The following is a 20471-nucleotide window of genomic DNA, read 5'->3' on the forward strand; positions in this document are numbered from 1 at the left end:
GGTGGAGTTGGGGCGGGGACTTTGGGGAAGGGGCGGAGTTGGGGCGGAGGCGGAGCTGGGCCAGGGCCCTGTGGAGTGTCCTCCTTTTGGAGGCTCAAAATATGGTAGCCCTATAATCACCAGTCCCTCACACACACAAAGATGTAACATGAGCCAGACTGAATGGTTACAAAGGGACTTTTCAGCTCTGACCCTTCTGCTCAGGACAGAGGTATACATGAGGAACACAGAGAAGACAAGGTTGCTTCCAACATTGTCCCTGTTTGTAGAGCTGTCAAGCCTGCACTTTTCACCAGTGCTAGGGATGGGGTTTTATAAAGGCACCTACGAGAATTAGACACCCAACTCTCATTGAAAGACAATAGGATTTGGACACTAAGGATCTTTTACAGATCCCAGACTAAAGTCTCAGAGATTTGAGATTCACAATTTGGTTTACATAGAACTTCCTTTAAACTCAGCCTCACCCAAAATAAAAGAGTTTCAATGTCAGGGTGCAGGAGGAAGAGAGGGACTGGGCAAGTTTCCTTCTGGGGCTGACACAAAACTCATCCAGGGTTTGTGTGCCAGCAGCAAACATGGGCGTGTGGAAAATGCTCTCGTCACATGTTTGCAGCTCAGGTTTCTATGCGATGTAGTTCACCACAACAGGGCGAGCACTACAGGCACAGAGGAAAAGTCACCAGTTTGCTGGCCCCCCCCCCCACAGGCAGAGACCAAGACACTGGATCAGAAAAGAATTCTCTCAGCTCCTGAAATACATCTACAAGGAATCAGGGGAGGAATTGGTAGGAAGGAGAAGAGGGAAAGCGCATACGAGTTAAGACAGAAGTATGGAGATATATTTCATAAATACAACATTTCACAAAGTTTGCCCTGAACATGATGTTCTGTAAACATAAGAGTCTAGATCCCATTTTGCTGTCAGTATTCTTCATACAGAAATGGGCCTGAATGGTGGGGAAAGTTCAGAGCTGGACAATGCAGATCTAATTCTGTAATCAGGGATTGTAGAAATTCATACTGTGAGAAGGGCAGATTTATATTCCCACTTTAAACCCTGGGCTGAAAGCGACCAAGTAAAATCTCAAAGAATTAACCAAAGCGCTAACACAAGAACATTCCTGGCACAGTACAAGACTTAATACAGCTGTCCTGTCCCTTTCTGGGGTGGGAGCTGAGTGTGTGAGAAAACAGAAGATACTGTCCCCCTCTCAAACATTTTTAGAAGGGAGGTTTAACAAGCCGTGAAAGATGCTGGTTTGATGGCTAAGCATAGTCACCTTCAGGGCATGGTGTTTTCAACTATCATCATAGCAAAGTGTGAGCCCCAGGGTACAGATATGAGGCAGTAACTTTTGTGTCATTTATTATATGGCTGACTCACTTTCCCACATAGATACTATTTAAATACTGTACCCAATCTGTGGCCAGCTAGGACTCCAGGGGCATCATGAGGCTGTGCAATATGGCTGTTTGGAACTTTGTGGAGGCAGTGGGGCTAGAACGGTCTTCTTGCTCTAAAAGCACAGGCCTTTACCACATGACTTAAAAGGTACCACTCTGTTAGCAATCGATTCTAGGGCCTATAACAGATTTGAGCTGATTCTATTCAGAAAGGCAAAAAGTCACACACTTGCCATTCATTACAATCCCCATGTATTAATCCCCATCTGACTGCTCAGACTGCCATGGTTTTTCCACTGGTCAGCTAGACAGATCGGTATTTTCACATGAAGGAAAGAGGCCATAAAACAGGGAAAACCCCAGACTTCAGCAATCATTAGTAAATTTCACACAGGAGTGCTGTAACACAGAGGAAGTCCCAGAAAGCAACAAAGAGCTCTTCTTGGGCTCCAGAGCTGCATCTGAGGATTAGACAATCTGCATGCCCATATATAGACATGCACTAAGCATCAGTTTTTTCCCAGGGCCAAGAGAATTATTAGTAAGCTGACAGGGCTGGAAAATTCCTGCTGGCAAGACAGCACAAGGCAAAGTTAAGAGAGTCAACAGAATTCACAGGGATCTGTTCTTAGAACGTCATAACAGAGTAGAATGTATATCACAAAACCAGTCCTCACCAGTCCAAACTAATCAGTGCCTCCGGTAGCAAGTGTACCTGCATGACACAGAACAGTTAAATCTTTTTTACAACCCCCCCCCCCACCCTTCCTTCTCATAATACCTGACAGTGTTTGGGTTATTGCATTGTTTACTTTTGTTGTAATATAACCTGGTAGGAGACCATACTTCCCTGTGCTCTTGGCAGCTTAAGAGAACGAATGCACAGCTTCACTTCTTGGCACCAGTTCTGCCAGAGTAACAGACTGTTTTTCAAACTAAAAAGGTGTGATAAGAATTTACATGCTGGTATCAGAGCCATGAAAGGGCAGCTAGAAATTTGATGAAGGAGATGGTGAGAGCAGGAAGAGAGGTGGCTATGGCTACACTGGCGCCATACAGCGCTGCAACTTTCTCGCTCAGAGGTGTGAAAAAACACCCCCCTGAGCCCAGCAAGTTACAGGGCTGTAAAGCGCCAGTGTGAGCCACGCCTCCAGCACTGTAAGCTAATCCCCTCGTGGAGGTGGAGTACATGCAGCGCTGGGAGAGCTCTCTCCCAGCGCTGCCGCGCGACCACACCCGCAGCAACGCTTTGAAATTTTGAGTGTAGCCACAGCCATAGTTGTATTCCTTTCTGCAAATATTGTCATACTATTGCAACCCACACATGCTTTCATCACAGTGGAGAGAGGATTACTCAGAGAAAAAAATATTTTTTGATAGAGACATGCAAAATGTTGCCTTTTGGTTGTTCCTGGTTACATACCAGCATGGCATATGGGTCAGAACTTCTCGTTTGCTCAGTCATATTGTGAGAGCCAAGGATATTACAATTAACACCAACTTGAGCTAGCCAGTAAAAAAAAGCTTTCGTCTGGATCATCCAAATCCATTTTATGTGCATCTATTCTAGAGCCACACAGAAAGCTTGTGTATTTGGCTTGGGTCAAATTCAACAGATGCATCTGCACTGGAGCTAGTGGAGTTGAGTGATTAATTTGGCTGTATGAGAATTTGGCTGTTTTACTTGGGTTTTCCCTTCCTTGAGTGTTCTGTCTGTTGGTCCTACTGAATCTTTTCCCATCACCAATGGCTCCCAACATAGTCTGAGTTCCCAGTGTCCTGGTGATGTTCTCCTATCTGCCACTTCTCTCCTGCTTCTCATACCCTTAAAGGAAAAATCGCATGCTCATTTTGATCATATACAGCTGGGAAAAGATATTTTGCTTTGCCCAAGAATCCCAATTTTAAAAAAAGGAGCACAAACCCTAATTAAAATAGGACAAGAGTTCAGATCAAAGAGTCCAGTGCCAGAGCCAAAACTTCATCTCTCCAAAGGATAGAGCAGGCGCAAAACCCTAGTTGTGAAACTCCTGAACTTTGTGATAAGAATTCGGGTGGAGAATCCAAACTTTCCCCAAAAAGTCTGGAAAGGGTCTTTGGATCAAGCTTTCAGTCCTGATCTGAAACCAGATTTGATCCAGGATTCTGGTTTTGGGGTCATTCTCTTTAACCAATAAAGGGCAGCACCTCTGGATACTGAAAGAAATACAGAGCCAGAGGGGGAATTTGGGGATGGAGGCGATGAGGACTGCACTTGCTTATATATGTAGTAAGATGGAACAGTCTTGAGTCTGCTGGAGTATGCCAGCTATTATAGATCAGGGATTTTGTTTTCTTTGTTTTTGACTATGAAAGGAGCATGAGACATGGAGCTTGATTGTCCAGCACTGAAGACAATGGGAGCTTTAGCAGTGACTTAGAAGAGAACTTTACTTTTATACTTGGGAACTGCTTTTTAAAATCCCCTCCCACCTGAACTGGACAAAAGTACAGTGAATGAATGAATGGAAATGCTAACAGGCATAAACTCTCTGCTAGTCACATTAACCTAAATAGGAATTCAGCATGTGTGTCAACATTCTAGAGCTACCACACTCAAATGGCAGAAAACAGAACCCTCCAAGGGGTGTTGTCATGTCAATGAGCAAAACAGCAGGCAGTGCATTCAGAAGAGCACACTCAGCAGACCAAATTCATGCTTGGTGTTAACTCCTCAGAAGTTAGTGGACATCCACCAGACCTGAATTTTCCCCATTGGGTGAGAGAACAAAACATGCATGTTTTCTTTAGTCAGTAATTTGATCAACTCCCACAAGCTGTTATCCTGCCTACAATCTGGTCTGAAATATTTTTGAGCTATTACCATCATTAAGGAAAATACCAAACAGGAAACATCAGAATGCTGTTGATATTCATAATCAAGTACAGAGCACAAACAGCATTTCCTTTACCAGAACTGCTCGTGTCCATCCAACTCTCTACGTTTATGCTATTTTTAAACAGAGGCACATGCAAGACTAGGGGTAATTCAGCCACACAACTCCCATTAAAATAAGTTGGTCACATGGGTAACCAGAGACAAACACTCATTTGTAAGGTTAGGAATAAACTTGCATGATACCTTCATGGCTTTTGGAAGCTTATTAATATCATGAAGATCATGGATCAGTGTTTCATTCTGCTCTCCACTTCATAAAATGGAGATCCTCATCTATCTAGTGATGTATGCAGTTCCCATTACCATAGTATCCAAGTACTTAGCTCTGTAAATTGGATTCAAATCCATGATCTGGAGTCAAACCCACAATTGTAAAAATCAGTAACTAGAACATGATTGTAAAAATCACTAACACTAGACCTGAACCATGGGGCAGTTTCCCCTCCCAATCTTGGGTTCTCAGAATCTTTTGTAGACCTCAGGAACCACACCGGGCTCTAGGTTATCATTTTAAAATTATTTAGGTCCAAAAATTAAGATCCCTAGATTTTATGCTCTCACAAGGTGCATGTATTACTGCTCTTGGTACATAGAGAATATGAAGATGCAGCTTAGCACATTGGCCCTGGCCCTGCACCTTCTTCCAGCCTCACATGTTGTATTGTATTGTAGCTTAAGTCCTCAAAGACAATCTCAGAAAAGATAGATCATATCAATTTCAAAGCAACTCATTTACACATAACAGAAATGGTACGAAATGAAGTACTCAGGGCTAAATCCTGAATTCTTTACATGTAACATGGCCACCTGACTACAAGGAGCTAGACAAATTATCCTCATTTCATATAGGCCATCAAATAGTTACATGGTTTGCTACCATGGATATGAGCTGGTGACTCAGAGGTGAAAAGCTCTATGCTCCATTAACAAAAGGAACCACCCAGGTTGAGATGATTTTTTTGATCACCACTTGTCTCCCCCTGCAGCTGAAGCCAGGAGCCACTGGGCCCTGGAATTTTTATAGCCTGTTTGGAGGGGTGTGGGGGACCTCAAAGAAAAACAGAGAACCCCTGCTCTATGCCACATTCCATCCTGGTATCTGAGAATGTGGAAAAACAAATATAAAATGGTTTCTTACATCTCGTAACTGCTGTTCTTCAAGATGTGTTGCTCATGTCCATTCCATGTCAGGGGTCTATGCTCGCCACATGCACCAGCACTGGAAGTTTTTCCCCCCCAGTGATATCTGTAGGGCTGGTTCTGGCGCCCTCTAGAGTCCTGTGTGTATGCGCTGGTATAAGGGATGCTACTGGCTCCCCCCATTCACTTCCTTCTTGCTGGAACTCCAACAGAGGGGAAGGAGAGTGGGTCATGGAATGGACATGAGCAACATATCTCAAAGAACAACAGTTACGAGAGGTAGGTAACCATTTTTCTTCTTCGAGTGCTTACTCATGTCCATTCCATGTCAGGTGACTTACAAGCAGTGCCACTGGAGGTGAGCAGGAGTTCATGGATGCATTGATTGTAGTACCACTCTGCCAACGCCAGCATTGTCTCGAGCCTGCTGAGCGACGGCATAGTAGGTCATGAAGGTATGGGCAGACAATCACGTCATGGCCCTGCAGAAGTCTTGGATTGGGACGCGTACCAGGAAAGCTGCTGCTAACTCCTTTGCTCTTGTTGAATGAGTTGTCACTATCGGTGGAGACACAGCTTTTGCCTGCTCGTAGCAGGTATGGATGTAGGCGGATATCCAGGACAAACTTCTTGGAGAGGACACCAGAATCCCTTCATCTTGTCAGCCACTACAATGAAAAGTTGAGTAGACCTGTGGAAGGGTTTGGTTCACTCAAGGTAGAAGGCCAGGACACATCTGATGTCGAGACTATGCAGACGCCGCTCCTCATTGGAATAGATGTAGGAGACAGCAAGAAGCCAAGGGCTCGAAGGGGGTACCAGTGAGCCTGGAAAAGACCAGGTTGATATCTCCTTGAGGGACTTGATCACGGATATGCGGAAAGAATATTTCCAGACCCTTAAGGAACCTGATCGTCATTGCATGAGAGAAGACTGATCTACCCTGAATGTGAGGGTGGAAAGCTGATATGGCTGCCAGGTGCATCTTGATCAATGAAAGTGCCAGACCTCAGTGCTTTAAATGGAGCAGGTATTCCAGAATGGATTGTAAAGAAGTCTGAGCTGGAGAAAATTTCTGTTCTGACACCCAGCAGGCAAAGTGCTTCCACTTAGCCAGGTAAGTTGCTCTGGTGGAGGGTTTTCTGCTTTCTAATAGGATCTGCTGGACCTGTGCAGAGCAGGCCTGTTTCTTGAGGCTTAGCTACACAGCATCCATGCTGTCAGGTGCAGAGAAGCAAGGTTCGGGTGCAGCAACCATCCGTGGTCATATGAGAGCAGGTCTGGGTGGTTGGGAAGCGTCTATGGGGCTCCACCACTAAGTCCATGAGCATGCCGAACCAATACTGGTGAGACCATGCCAGGGCTATCATAATGACTTGCACTTTGTCCCTCTTGATCTTCAGAAGGACCTTGCTGATAAGTGGGATAGGTGGGAAGGCATACATCAGGTCTCCTGCCCATGACAGGAGAAAGGCATCGGATAGTGAACAGTTGTTGAGATCTGTTAGGGAGCAAAATCGGTGGCATTTTCTGTTTTGCCTGGTAGCAAATAGGTCCACTTGAGGAGTTCCCCACCTGTGGAAGATGGTCCTGATGACTTCTGGGTGGAGGGACCACTCATGGTGAGAGAAGAATGACCTGTTGAGGCAATCTGCTAGTGTGTTCAGGGGAGATCAGAGGCTTCCAGATGGAAGGGCTTCTTGGCAGAGGGCCGATGACCATGCTTCCCCTTGCTTGCTGACATAGAACATCGAAGCTGTGTTGTCTGTCAACACCTGCATTACTTTGCCCATGGGATTCTTGCACCACTTCACACGGCCTGGGGACCAGGGCATGCCCTATCCCAAGGCTAAGTCCCTTAGGGGACTACCTCACCTAAACCTAAATACTAAAACTACTAACAAACTACTACAGTTAACTATATACATGAGGATCGAAGAGAACCACTGAAATAAACACTTGCCAAGGAAAGAAGACATTCCAGCACCGTCACTGGTGGTAAGAAGGAACTGAACGGGGATGGGTGGGGGAACGTCATCCCTTATACTGGCGCATATGCTCACGACTCCAAAGGGTGCCAGAGCCTGCCTATGGATACCACTGGGGGGAAAACTTCTGGCACGAGTGCATGTGGCGAGCACACACATCTCATAGAATCATAGAATATTAGGGTTGGAAGAGACCTCAGGAGGTCATTTAGTCCAACCCCCTGCTCAAAGCAGGACCAACACCAACTAAATCATCCCAGCCAGGGCTTTGTCAAGCCGGGCCTTAAAAACCTCTAAGGATGGAGATTCCACCACCTCCCTAGGTAACCCATTCCAGTGCCTCACCACTCTCCTAGTGAAATAGGGTTTACTAATATCCAGTGGAATGGACATGAGCAAGCACTCAAAGAAAAAATGGTTACCTGCCTTTCATAACTGTTGTTCTTTGAGATGTGTTGTTCATGTCCATTTCATGACTCACCCTCCTTCCCTGCTGTTGGAGTTCTGGCAAGAAGGAACTGAAGGGGGTGTGTGGCAGTGCCCCTTATACCGGCACATATGCACGCCACTCCAGAGGGCGCCAGAGCTATCTACGAATACTGCTCAGGGAAAAACTTCCGGCACCGGTGCATGTGGTGAGCAGACACACCTGATATGGAATGGACATGAGCAAACACTTTATGAAGGAAAATTATCTGTTCTTCTTCGACTGAGACTGTACTCCGGCCAGTCTGGTTTCCAAAGAATCTTCCTTAAAGCAGGATGTCCAGAGCCTTAATGAGCCAAGGTGCCGTGTGGCAAACGCGTAAGGGTGTCTGGTTTGTTGCCTTTGGTTCCCAATCTTAGGCATATGGTTCTGATGAAATACATCCTAGAATACTCCCATATCTGAGCCATTAGTGATTATCTTTGAAAACTCCTGGAAGATGGGAGAGGACCGGAAGAGGGCAAACATAGTGCCAATCTATAAAAAGGGAAATAAGGACAACCCAGGAAATTACAGACCAGTTAGCTTAAATTCAGTACCCAGAAAGATAATGGAGCAAATAAACAATCAATTTGCAAACACCTAGAAGATAATACAGTGATAAGTAACAATCAACATGTATTTGTCAAGAACAAAGCATGTCAAACCAACCTAATAATAGCTTTCTATGTCAAGCTTTGTGGATGGGGGAAAGAGGTAAACATGGTACATCTTGACTTTAGTAAGGCTCTCGATACTGTCTTGCATGACATTCTCATAAACAACTTAGGGAATACAACCTAAATGGAACTACTATAAGGTGGGTGCATAACTGGTTGGATAACCATTCCTAGAGAGTAGGTATCAGTGGTTCACAGTCAAGCTGGAAGGGCATATCAAGTGGGGTCCCACAGGGATCAGTTCTGGGTCCGGTTCTGTTCAATATCTTCATCAATGATTTAGATAATGGCATAGAGAGTACACATATAAAGTTTATGGACGATACCAAGCTGGGAGGGGTTGCAAGAGCTTTGGAAGATAGGATTAAAATTCAAATTATCTGGACAAACTGGAGAAATGGTCTAAAGTAAATAGGATGAAATTCAATAAGGACAAATGCAAAGTACTCCACTTAGGAAGGAACAATCAATTGTACACATACAAAATGGGAAATGACTGCCTAGGAAGGAGTACCGCAGAAAGGGATCTGGGGCTCATAGTGGATCACAAGCTAAATATGTCAACAGTGTAACACTCTTGCAAAAAAGCAAATATCATTCCGGGATGTATTAGCAGGAGTGTTGTAAGCTAAACACAAGAAGTAATTCTTCCAATACCCTCTGTGCTGATGAGGCCTCGACTGGAGTACGTCGTCCAGTTTTGGGCATCACATTTCAGGAAAGGTGTGGACAAATTGGAGAAAGTCCAGAGGAGAGCAACAAAAATGATTAATGGTCTAGAAAACATGACCTATGAGGGAAGATTGAAAAAAACTGGGTTTGCTTAGTCTGAAGAAGAAAAGACTGAGGGGGGACCTGATAACAGTTTTCAAGTACATAAAAGGCTGTTACAAGGAGGGTGAAATATTGTTCTCATTAACCTCTGAGGATAGGAGAAAAAGCAATGGGCTTAAATTGCAGCAAGAGAGGTTTAGATTGGACATTAGGAAAAACTTGCTGCCCACAAATTGCCTATGGAAATTGTGGAATCTCCATCATTGGAGATTTTTAAAAACAGGTTAGACAAACACCTGTCAGGGATGGTCTAGTTATTACGTAGTCCTGCCTTGAGTGCAGGGGACTGGACTAGATGACATACTGAGGTCCTTTCCAGTCCTATACTTCCATGATTCTATCAGCTTGGACAGCATGTTGCAGCATATCAGAGAAAGGATTCCCCTGGCCTTCAGGACATACACAGTCTCAGCACTGTCAGTAATCAGTGGCAGATTACTGCACGGGGCGATGAGGTGTGTGCCCAGGGATCCTGGCCAATTTGGGGGCACTTACAGGAGCACTGGGATGCTGGCCCCGCCCCCTGCTACTTCCTCCTCTCCCCACCCCAGGACCTGCTGCCCTGCTCCTTCTACTCCCTAGGAGGCTCCGCCCCCTGGCCAGGCCGGAAGCCAGTGCCAAGCTGTGTATGGTAAGGTAAGCATATTCCCCCCGCCCCTCCCGCCTTGCATGGAGCTGGCCCAAACCCCTCTTCCTTCCCTCCCCCCCAGGAGGCGGGGTCTTGGGGGGAAGGGGAGGGGTAGGGGCTAGGGCTCCGTGGGAGGGGTGGGGGGCGAGAAGAGAAATGTTATTTGGGCCCAAGGCCCCAGTAAATATTAACCTGCCTCTATCAGTAATACCCTTGTATAGCCTGTGAGGCATCATGGTAATAGTATAAATTTAAGTTGTGGATCAATAGGACTACCTGTTAACACTTCATTGGGGCTTATGGAGCTGAACCTAACCCTGAAGATCTTACTTGTTTCCAGAAAAGCATCTTGATAATGGGCTTTTGGTTCTTTGTTTTTGAACAGCTCCCTCCCCACGGAGGAACGTAGCTAAGGAATTGTTCCAGTTTTCTGCTCCACACACCCTATGAATAGCTTTGTAGGCATGGGTGGTCATTGGCTTTGGTTCTCCTATTTGTTTCATGGCTTGGTGGAATACCTCTGCACACCTGACTGCAATCACCTTCTTTGCTTGCAGAGAAGCCATCTGGGATTATTAACAGTCTCCTTACCAGCTGTATTATCTGTTCCCATTTCCAGTGAGTCCCTGTGGATAGTTTTTAGGGGCTTTTGTTTTCTGCTGGTTTATTTAACACTCCAGAAAAAGGAGTGAGTGAAGTATCTCTTGCCCCACAAACACCATTCATTTAAGTCATTATGGCAGTTTCTTCCAGCAGCAAAAGCCCATACAAACACTTACAGGAAGAGTTCAGCTTAACACTCTGTTTTCCATTTTCCTTTCTTTTCACGATGTACAAAGGAACAAACATTCTCCCAACAGACCAGGAGCATGAATGACAGGGACTAGGCACCACAGCTGGAGGAGCCAGGAGCTCCTAAGCTCCATCCCTGCCATCAATTTGCTGACAGAGTTTGGACAAGTCATTGGTGAGCAAGGGACTCCTCTCCCACAGAAAGCCTTCCAGTGGCCAAGCACATTGCATCCACTGTGCTGAGTGACCTTGATGCCCTGCCCAGCACAGCCATAGGACTACTGGGCCAGTCATCTCAGCCAGCAGAGCTATTTCACACAGCGAACAGGCTCATCAACCCATTCTGCTTAGCTCATGGACCAGACCCAAGCATCGGCGGACATGAAGAGTTGTCAGCATACTTCATCATTCAGATCAACTGGATACGTATGGAACTAACTGGAAAAGAAAATTCCACCCTGGACCTAGCAACAGAGGGTCCTGTGGCACCTTTGAGACTAACAGATGTATTGGGAGCATAAGCTTTCATGGGTAAGAACCTCACTTCTTCAGATGCAAGTAATGGAAATCTCCAAAGGCAGGTATAAATCAGTATGGAGATAACGAGGTTAGTGCAATCAGGGAGGGTGAGGTGCTCTGCTAGCAGTTGAGGTGTGAACACCAAGGGAGGAGAAACTGCTTCTGTAGTTGGATAGCCATTCACAGTCTTTGTTTAATCCTGATCTGATGGTGTCAAATTTGCAAATGAACTGGAGCTCAGCAGTTTCTCTTTGGAGTCTGGTCCTGAAGTTTTTTTGCTGTAAGATGGCTACCTTTACATCTGCTATTGTGTGGCCAGGGAGGTTGAAGTGTTCTCCTACAGGTTTTTGTATATTGCCATTCCTGATATCTGACTTGTGTCCATTTATCCTCTTGCGTAGTGACTGTCCAGTTTGGCCAATGTACATAGCAGAGGGGCATTGCTGGCATATGATGGCATATATAACATTGGTGGACGTGCAGGTGAATGCAAAGGTGCCACAGGACCCTCTGTTGCTTTTTACAGATTCAGACTAACACGGCTACCCCTCTGATACTTGACACCCTGTACCTGTTTGTATTACCTCCCTCCTCCACCCCCCCAATCCTCTCTGACTGCATTTGGCCCCTTCACACACGCTGAAGCTCAAGAAAATGATCAAAGATTTAGGAAACCTGATCTATGAGGAAAGGTTAAAAAACTGGGCATGTTTAGTCCTCAGAAAAGAAGACTGATAACAGTCTTCAGATATGTCCAGGGCTGTTATAACAAGGATGGTAGCCAGTTGTTCTCCATGTACACTGAAGACAGGACAAGAAGTAATGGGCTTAAGCTGTAGCCAGAGAGATTTAGGTTAGATATTAAGAAAAACTTTCTAACTCTAACAGTAGTTAAAAGCTCGGGAACAGGCTTCGAAGGGAGGTCGTGGAGTCCCCATCACTACAAGCTTTTAAAAACACTGGTCAGGGATGATCTAGACAAACACTGGTCAGGGATGATCTAGGTTTACTTGGTCCTGCCACAGCACAGGAGACTGGACTTGATGACTTCTTGAGGTCCCCTCCAGCCCTACATTTCGATGATAAGTCCTGAAAAATACTAGAGCACAACCTGTGAAACGGATCCATGCCCTCCTGGCTGGTGAAAGCCAATGAAGAACAACTATGTTCACTACTAATGGAAACAGTTAATGCCTTCTTCAGAGAAACACACATAACGAGCTCCTTAGGAGAAGTTATTGCATTTTCTATCCTCAAGAAGCCAACACTCAACCCAACCCTGAGGAACTTTTCCACTACTGTCCGGTCTCCAATCTCCCGTTCCTGGGCAAAATAACTGAGAAAGGAGGAAGCAACAAGCTCCAACAACATATGACATCAATCAACATCCTGGATACCCCACAATCAGGGCTCAGACCAAGCCACAACACAGAGTCAGCTCTAGTGACCCTAAAAGAGAAGCCTCTCCTGGCCATGGGCACAGGTAAGATCTCCATGCTCTACTGAGGTCCAGCAGTAGAGCATGGAGATCTTACCTGTGCCTCTTCAGCCTTTGACACAGTGGACCATAAGGAACTGTTAACCCATCTACATGATGCAGCAGGAGTAGATGGCCCAGCACTACAGCAACTCCAATCGTTCTTCTCTACAGAACTCAGAGTGTGATGATGGCAACTGCTCCTCCGCTCTGAAGGACCTCATTGGCGGGTTCCCACAGGATCCGTACTATTCCCACTTCTAAACGAGAGCTCTGGGTGAGGTAGTGACACCCCACAGGCTCAGCTGTCAACAAGATGCCAACATAACTTAACTACATAGCTTCATTCTTAACTGATGCAACCACTGCTACTCCTAGCATGTCAGAATGACCACAGGGAATCAGCTCCTCCATGAAGAGCAGCTAGCTCAAGCTGAACCCAGGCAAGATCAGAAAAACTGGCCAAGACAGCGTCTCCATCGAAGGCTCACAGGCCCCATTCGTCAAAGTGCAGTGAAGCCTCTGACTCCTCACTAAGCTTGGTAGCATCAGTTTCCAAAAATGCCTTCTTCCACCTCCAGCTCGCTAGGAAACTTCATCCTCTTCTCCCAGAAGAAAACCTGGTCACAGTGATCCATGCATTCATCACCTCCAGGCTGGATTACTGTTGCTGAAGCATGATTGTGAAGGTGATGCACAGACTTTATCTGCTCACCTTCTCCATGAACTAGAGCGCCATGAGCACATCATGCCTGGACTCAAGTCCCTCCACTGGCTCCCAGGAAGCTTCTGATGCCAGTTTAAGGCCTTGGTCCTGATTTTCAAAGCAATTCATAGATCAAGCCCCAGCTACATCGAAGACCAAAGTTCTATCTATGAACCAATGTGACAGCCGTGCTCCTCTGGGGCAATGCGGATCACAAACCCCAGAGCAAAGCATGAGGCTCATTTTGGCATGTGGCACTCATTTCCTGAGCATATCAGCACAATAGAAGATGGTCCCATTGAGCATTTGGTGATGCTATGTATGGAGAGCGCACTGCAAAACTAAGTTGGATTATGTCCATTCAGAGCCACTGCCCAGCTCTGCATGCCTGCCCAGCTGGTTAGAATTATTTTGCTGGGCTGCTTCCCTGCCCCACTCTAATGAAATGCACAAAGGGCAGCCATAAAGTAAATGACTCGCTGATTAATATTAGCACACACATTTAACAGACTAAATGATCTGTAAGGGTGCACTTACCCACAGGCTCTACCAGCTCTGCTCTCCTCAACTCCCGGCCAACCAGACCCACCCAGGGGGAAACAGGATACTTCAAAGGGGCACACGCACTTCCCTACAGGAAGCAAGAGGGCTGCCAAGTTATATTCTGCACCGTCCTGATCATGAGAAATGGTAGACTTAACCCAGGCTAGTCACACCACTTTCACTGCACCCAGTCCCCTGCTCCCAGCTTTCAACTGTCAGCTCCTTTCGGCAGGGAGCATGACCTCTTATTGGACTGGGAAGCGCCTGGTGAACTATTGGAACTAACCAAACGTTAGAATGCTCAATAACACAGATCAGCCCTTGGCTGTGGAGCCCCCTCGCCCCTCTCCCCCCAACAAGTCCCCCAGCACCACCTCAGAGAGAGCAACTCCAAGGACACTGGCAAAGCAGGCAGTTGGCAGATTCCTTCCCCAGAGGGTAAGAGGATTGAAAGCTTATTGTGGAGGAAAGAGGGGCAACAAAGAAGGCTCCTAAGGACCAAATTTCCAGAAGTGACAAATGAAGTCGATGGGAGCTGCGAGTCCTTGGTACCTCTGAAATGTCAGGCCCCAGATCTTTAAAAAGCAATGTGCCTAGGAGAAGGAGATCACACTTTCCCCTCTGTGTGCATATGGTGCAAATGCCAGGCCGCAAGTGGCGGGGGAAACAAGAAGTCTCTCTCCCGAGAGTTCAGAATGGAAGATGAGGCGAGACGTCTGTGCCCTACAATAATGACTCAGGATTGGTTTAGTGGCAGAACTAAAGAAAAACCCTTTATGGCTCTTGTAGGTTAAGATGAATCCATGCAATGGTATCTGACACATAGGGCCGGTGCAAGGATATTTTTTGCCCTAGGCGAAACTTCCACCTTGCACCGCCCCCCCCCCGCACATCAGTTCATTGAAGGGCAAATCCCAACAAGCCTTTACAGACCCCAGGGGCCAGCCTGACCAGGGGCTGCTCCCCAGACCAAGTTCCCCCCCTCCCTGCCCCCTGAACTCCCCTGGAGGGTGCACAGCCCCCCTGCGAGCCCTCCCCACCCCACCCCACCCAGGCAGCCCCCGCCCCGAGTCCACTCACTGGCTTTGCCGGGCATGGGCCGCTGCAGCAGCTCGGCAGGGAGGAGCCACCTTCCGGAGGCACCGGAGAGCCAGAGCATCCCACTTGTGGCAGCGGCGAGCCCCAGCCATGGAGGAGGAGCTCGGCAGGGAGGAGCCAGCATGGTGCAGGAGTGCAGCAGCCCTGCAAAGGCAGCGGCGCCACTAGCGGGGAGCATCTGCGCCCCCCGCCCCTCCTGCCCAGGCTGCGTCCCCCCTCCCCCCCGCCATGTCAGTCCCAGGATATTAGAGATACAAGGTGGGTGAGGTAATATCTCTTATTAGACCAACTGTGGTTGGTGAGAGAAGAGGTGTGTGTGGCTCGAAAGCTTGAGAAGTTGGTCCAATAAATCATTTTATCTAACAGACACAAAGGCCGTGATTTGCACAGCTGTTCCCTGATTACTGAGGGCATTTCATTCCTAGAACTCAACAGGTGAGTTTACATTCAAATGATGCACTGGCAATTTGCAATGCTATCCTTGCAGTCACCCACATGGGCTGCTGTCAAGCTGCATGCATCCCACTTCAAGCTCATCATGGGCCACCAAAAGTAACGAAAGGCAGAAGCACTGAGCTACCGAAAGGAATCTAAGTAAAACACTGCAGTATGGGCACCATGTCAGTCTGCATTGTTTGAGTGAGCAACTCCATTAAACTTTAAAAGGTACATCTAATTCTTGCTAGTATCCTTGTATGTGGCCAGAACTGGCTGGCTAACGGCTCATAGAGCAGGAAGCCACATAGTGTTAAATTAATTCATCATGAACATGCATGCTCGTGGTTACTCTTCCACCTTGGTTATTAGTTACTACGACGACAGGGGTATCTTAGTGGTTAAAAATAAAACTCAGGGTCTGCTAGAGTGCTATTACTTTGGTCTTACATGTCCACTAGAATGAAAAGATCCCAGCTACTTACTTTCCTTCAGTTTCCTCCTGTCAGGAGTCACAGAACAGGCCTAGCAAGGTGTCCAACTATCAGCGAATTGGCCACCTGGACTGCTGTTTTCATTGTGCCAAAGAGCAGCGAACACGTGCAAACAGCATTAAGTTTAAAGGCTGACCCGCAATTCATTGTTGCAATCCAAACCATGCCACTTAACTCAGAAAAGAGGCCAGGACAGATAAGCTAATCAGATACTGTTGCCATCAAAGTACAAGACAATAACGGTTGCCCCCAGGATGAGCACATCCTCTTGGTGACTTACCTGCCAACTGTCAGAGTTATCTCATCTATGCAGCTCTTGATTTTGTTCTGTGCTTCTAAGTGTGTCATGTTATCTGTGTTCTCCCCATCAATTGCCATGATGACATCTCCTATACATAAATTGGCTATTGCAGCTTTGCTGCCAGGAGTCACCTAGGAGAGAATAAGAAGGTAACAATCCAAGAGAAACTGGATTCTTCCATACAATTTCTAGTCCCTTCAAAGTGATGTCCCAGACAAATTTCAGAAACAGTTGACAAAGCCCACAGTGTTGTCTGGTTGATGTCAAGGAGTGGGGGGCGGGGGTGAGAGAATTCAACATTAAAGGTATGTTTTAAATAAAAGGGCGACGGAGTTTAGATCCAGATACCAATTTTCCCCAAATCCAGAAGTATTAGAGTCCAGGGTTTTGCTTTGAATCATAGATATGGGGATGTCATCTTTTCCCCATATGCAAACTTCAAACATTTATTTCTTCACCTAGATGACTTATTTTAGACTAAGGAAAACAACCAAGAATGAACAAAGTCTCAGAGAGAGAGAGAGAGAGAGCACGCGAGCGAGCTCAGCAACTCACTAACAGTCTGCAACTGAACACAACTGCTCTCCACCATGGAGGGCCTCACAATGGGCAATTAGGAAGGCAAGCTCCTTAGTAACATTTCTCTGTACACTACGGAAGGCAGCTACACAAGTTCAGATCTAGATCACAAACTTACAAATCTGAGCACAGGGGTGTGGTTTGGGCCTGAGATTTTGGTTTCGGCCTCATCTCTAATTTTAATGAGTCAATTAAAACCAAAAATAGTTGCAAGATAATAATTCCCACTTTGAAGTAAGCGACTTGAAGGTAAAAATGGAGCAATTCAAGCAGGATGGAATGTTCTGCATACAAAGGCAAAGCATTGGAAATTTAATCCCACATCTAACAGGTGCTGCTGTGAGCACTAAGACATTTAGGGATGGCAGGCAGAGAGCCATGCAGAGTATTAACATACCCAGGAACATCGGCGCTTCTATTGGGTTTTGCCTAGCTTATGCAGAACTGTGCACTGACATGCACTCAGGCATCTCTTCCACATTTCCATTTCTTTAACACTAGCAAAATGATTCATTGATGCATTGCAGGACCCACTTCTCTGGACTCCAGAGGAGATGCGAGCTAGATGTCCTCTACTCTGAGCAATGAGCACACTTCTTTATCACCTGGGGCAACGGATGGTTCTGTCTCTGCACCTGCAAGGTTCTGTACCAGCCTGTGCTGTGATCCTGCCCAGGGGAACTGGAACAGAGGGGGGCCAAGGGGCCATGGCCCCCCCACTTTTCGCCACAGGCATGGCCCCCTGCTCTTCATAGAATATCAGGGTGGAAGGGACCTCAGGAGGTCATCTAGTCCAACCCCCTGCTCAAAGCAGGACTAATTCCCAACTAAATCCCCAAATGGACCCATCAAGGATTGAACTCACAACCCTGGGTTTAGCAGGCCAATGCTCAAACCACTGAGCTATCCTTCCCCCTCTTCTGCTTCCCCCCCCAAGGCCCTGCCCCCCAGTCAGGCCAGAAGCTGGAGCCTAGCCCGGATAAGAGCGGCACGGGGAGCCCGAGCAGCTCTAGGGAGTCGCAGACCCTCCACCTGCCAAGGGTGGGGAGGCCAGAGAGCATTCCCACCCCAGTCCACCGCCCAGGGCAGATAAAGGGTCCCCATAGCTGCCTGTGCCGTTCTCACCATGGCCCCCGGGGCCACGTCCCCAGGCCAGACCAGAAGCCGGAGCCAGGTAGGGGAAAGAGCCATATGGGCAGCTGTGGAGAGCCACGGACCCTCCATCTGCCCTGGGTGGGGGGCTACTCTCAACCCCAACCCGGGGCAGGTGGAGGCTCCCACTCCCCGGCCTGGCTCCGGCTTCTGGGCTGGCTGGGATCTTGGGGGGAAAGCGTAGGGGCGGGGCCACAGAGGGGGTGGGGCCTCCCCCCTCACTTTTAGGAAGAATCTGTCACCCCCAATTCTGTCACATCTCACAAGGCAGCCAGCATGCAGGGGGCATGGGAGACACCTGCACTATGGGCCTGTTTCAAAGCCCATTGAGGTAAATGGAAAGACTCCCAGTCAGATCAATGGGATGTGGCTGAGGTCATAGTGCTGACCTAACCAGCACATCGATGAGGGCACAGCATCGCTGGAGGGCCTCATCTTTTAGGTCAGAATAGGGCTGTCGATTAATCGCAGTTAACTCATGTGATTAACTCAAAGAAATTAATTGCGATTAATCACAGTTTTAATCACACTGTTAATAGAATACCAATTGAAATTTATTAAATATTTTGAATGTTTTTCTACATTTTCAGATATATTGTATTCTGGGTTGTAATTGAAATCAAAGTGTATATTATTTTTGATTATAAATATTTGCACTGTAAAAATGATAAAAGAAATAGTATTTTTCAATTCACCTCAAACAAATACTGTAGTGCAATCTCTTTGTCATGAAATGGCAATTTACAAAATGTAGAATTTGTGTTACATAACTGCACTCAAAAAAACAAAATAACGTAAAACTTCAGAGCCTACAAGTCCACTCAGTCTTACTTCTTGTTCAGCCAATCGCTAAGACAAACAAGTTTGTTTACATTTACAGGAGATTATGCTGCCCCCTTCTTATTTACGATGTTACCAGAAAGTGAGAACTGGCGTTCTCAAGGCACTGTTGTAGCTGGCGTCACAAAATATTTACGTGCCAGATGCACTAAACATTCGTATGCCCTTCATGCTTCGGTCACCATTCCAGAGGACATGGTTGCATGCAGATGATACTCGTTAAAAAGAAATGTGTTAATTAAATTTGTGACTGAACTCCTTGGGGGAGAACTGTATGTCCCCTGCTCTGTTTTACCTGAATTCTGCCATATATTTCATGTTATAACAGTCTCAGATGATGACCCAGCACATGTTCATTTTAAGAACACTTTCACTGCAGATTTGACAAAATGCAAAGAAGATACCAATGTGAGATTTTTAAGGATAGCTACAGCACTCGGCCCAAGGTTTGAGAATCTGAAGTGCCTTCCAAAATCTGAGAGGGACGAGGTGTGGAGCATGCTTTCAGAAGTCTTAGAAGAGCAACAGTCCGATGCGGTAATTACAGAACCCAAAACACCAAAAAAGAAAATCAACCTTCTGCTGGTGGCATCTGACTCAGAAAATGAAAATGAACAGGAGTCAGTCCGCACTGCTTTGGATTGTTATCGAGCAGAACCCGTCATCAGCATGGACACATGTCCTCTGGAATGGTGGTTGAAGGGCCATATGAATCTTTAGCACATCTAGCATGTAAATATCTTGTGACGCTGGCTACAACAGTGCCATGAGAACACCTGTTCTCACTTTCAGGTGACATTGTAAACAAGATGTGGGCAGCATTATCTCCTGGAAATGTAAACAAACTTGTTTGTCTGAGTGATTGGCTGAACAAGAAATAGGACTGAGTGGACTCACAGGCTCTAAAATTTTACAATATTTTGTTTTTGAATGCAATTTTTTTGTACATAATTCTACATTTGTAAGTTAAACTTTCACGATAAAGAAACTGCACTACAGTATTTGTATTAGGTGAACTGAAAAATACTATTTCTTTCCTTTTTTTTTTTAAACAGTGCAAATACTTGTAATCAAAAATAAATATCAAGTGAGCATGGTACACTTTGTATTCTGTGTTGTAATTGAAATCAGTATATTCCAAAATGTAGAAAACGTCCAAAAATATTTAAATAAATGGTACTCTATTATTGTTTAACAGTGCAATTAATCACAATTAACTTTTTTTAATCGCTTGACAGCCCTACGTCAGATGCTAAATCGAGCTCATTAACACCTGTAGTAATTAGAGTTTACAGAAGGTGCAGTAAAAGCAGTGGCATTCACCACAGCATCCTAGCATAATTCCAGTTCAGCTAGTTACAGTCTGTCTCCCTTAAATTCACTTTGCTCTTTCAGCTCAACACTATGCTTGGCTTCTTGTCCTAAACTGTTGCTCTGCTAAACAGCTGCTGTGC

At 46.2% G+C, this 20471-nt stretch overlaps 1 protein-coding gene across 3 annotated transcripts in view; it reads right to left on the reverse strand.

Annotated features, from left to right (window-relative positions):
• PDLIM1 (PDZ and LIM domain 1) overlaps window positions 1–20471 on the reverse strand; it is an 88077-nt gene that overhangs the window by 38578 nt on the left and 29028 nt on the right. For all 3 annotated transcript variants that reach the window (XM_034775993.1, XM_034775992.1, XM_034775994.1), the window contains exon 2: window positions 16426–16577. In XM_034775993.1, coding sequence (XP_034631884.1) covers window positions 16426–16577 — 152 coding nt within the window. The remainder of the gene's footprint in view (window positions 1–16425; window positions 16578–20471) is intronic.

Source organism: Trachemys scripta, chromosome 7, assembly GCF_013100865.1.
Source record: "Trachemys scripta elegans isolate TJP31775 chromosome 7, CAS_Tse_1.0, whole genome shotgun sequence".
Lineage (NCBI taxonomy): Eukaryota > Metazoa > Chordata > Testudines > Emydidae > Trachemys > Trachemys scripta.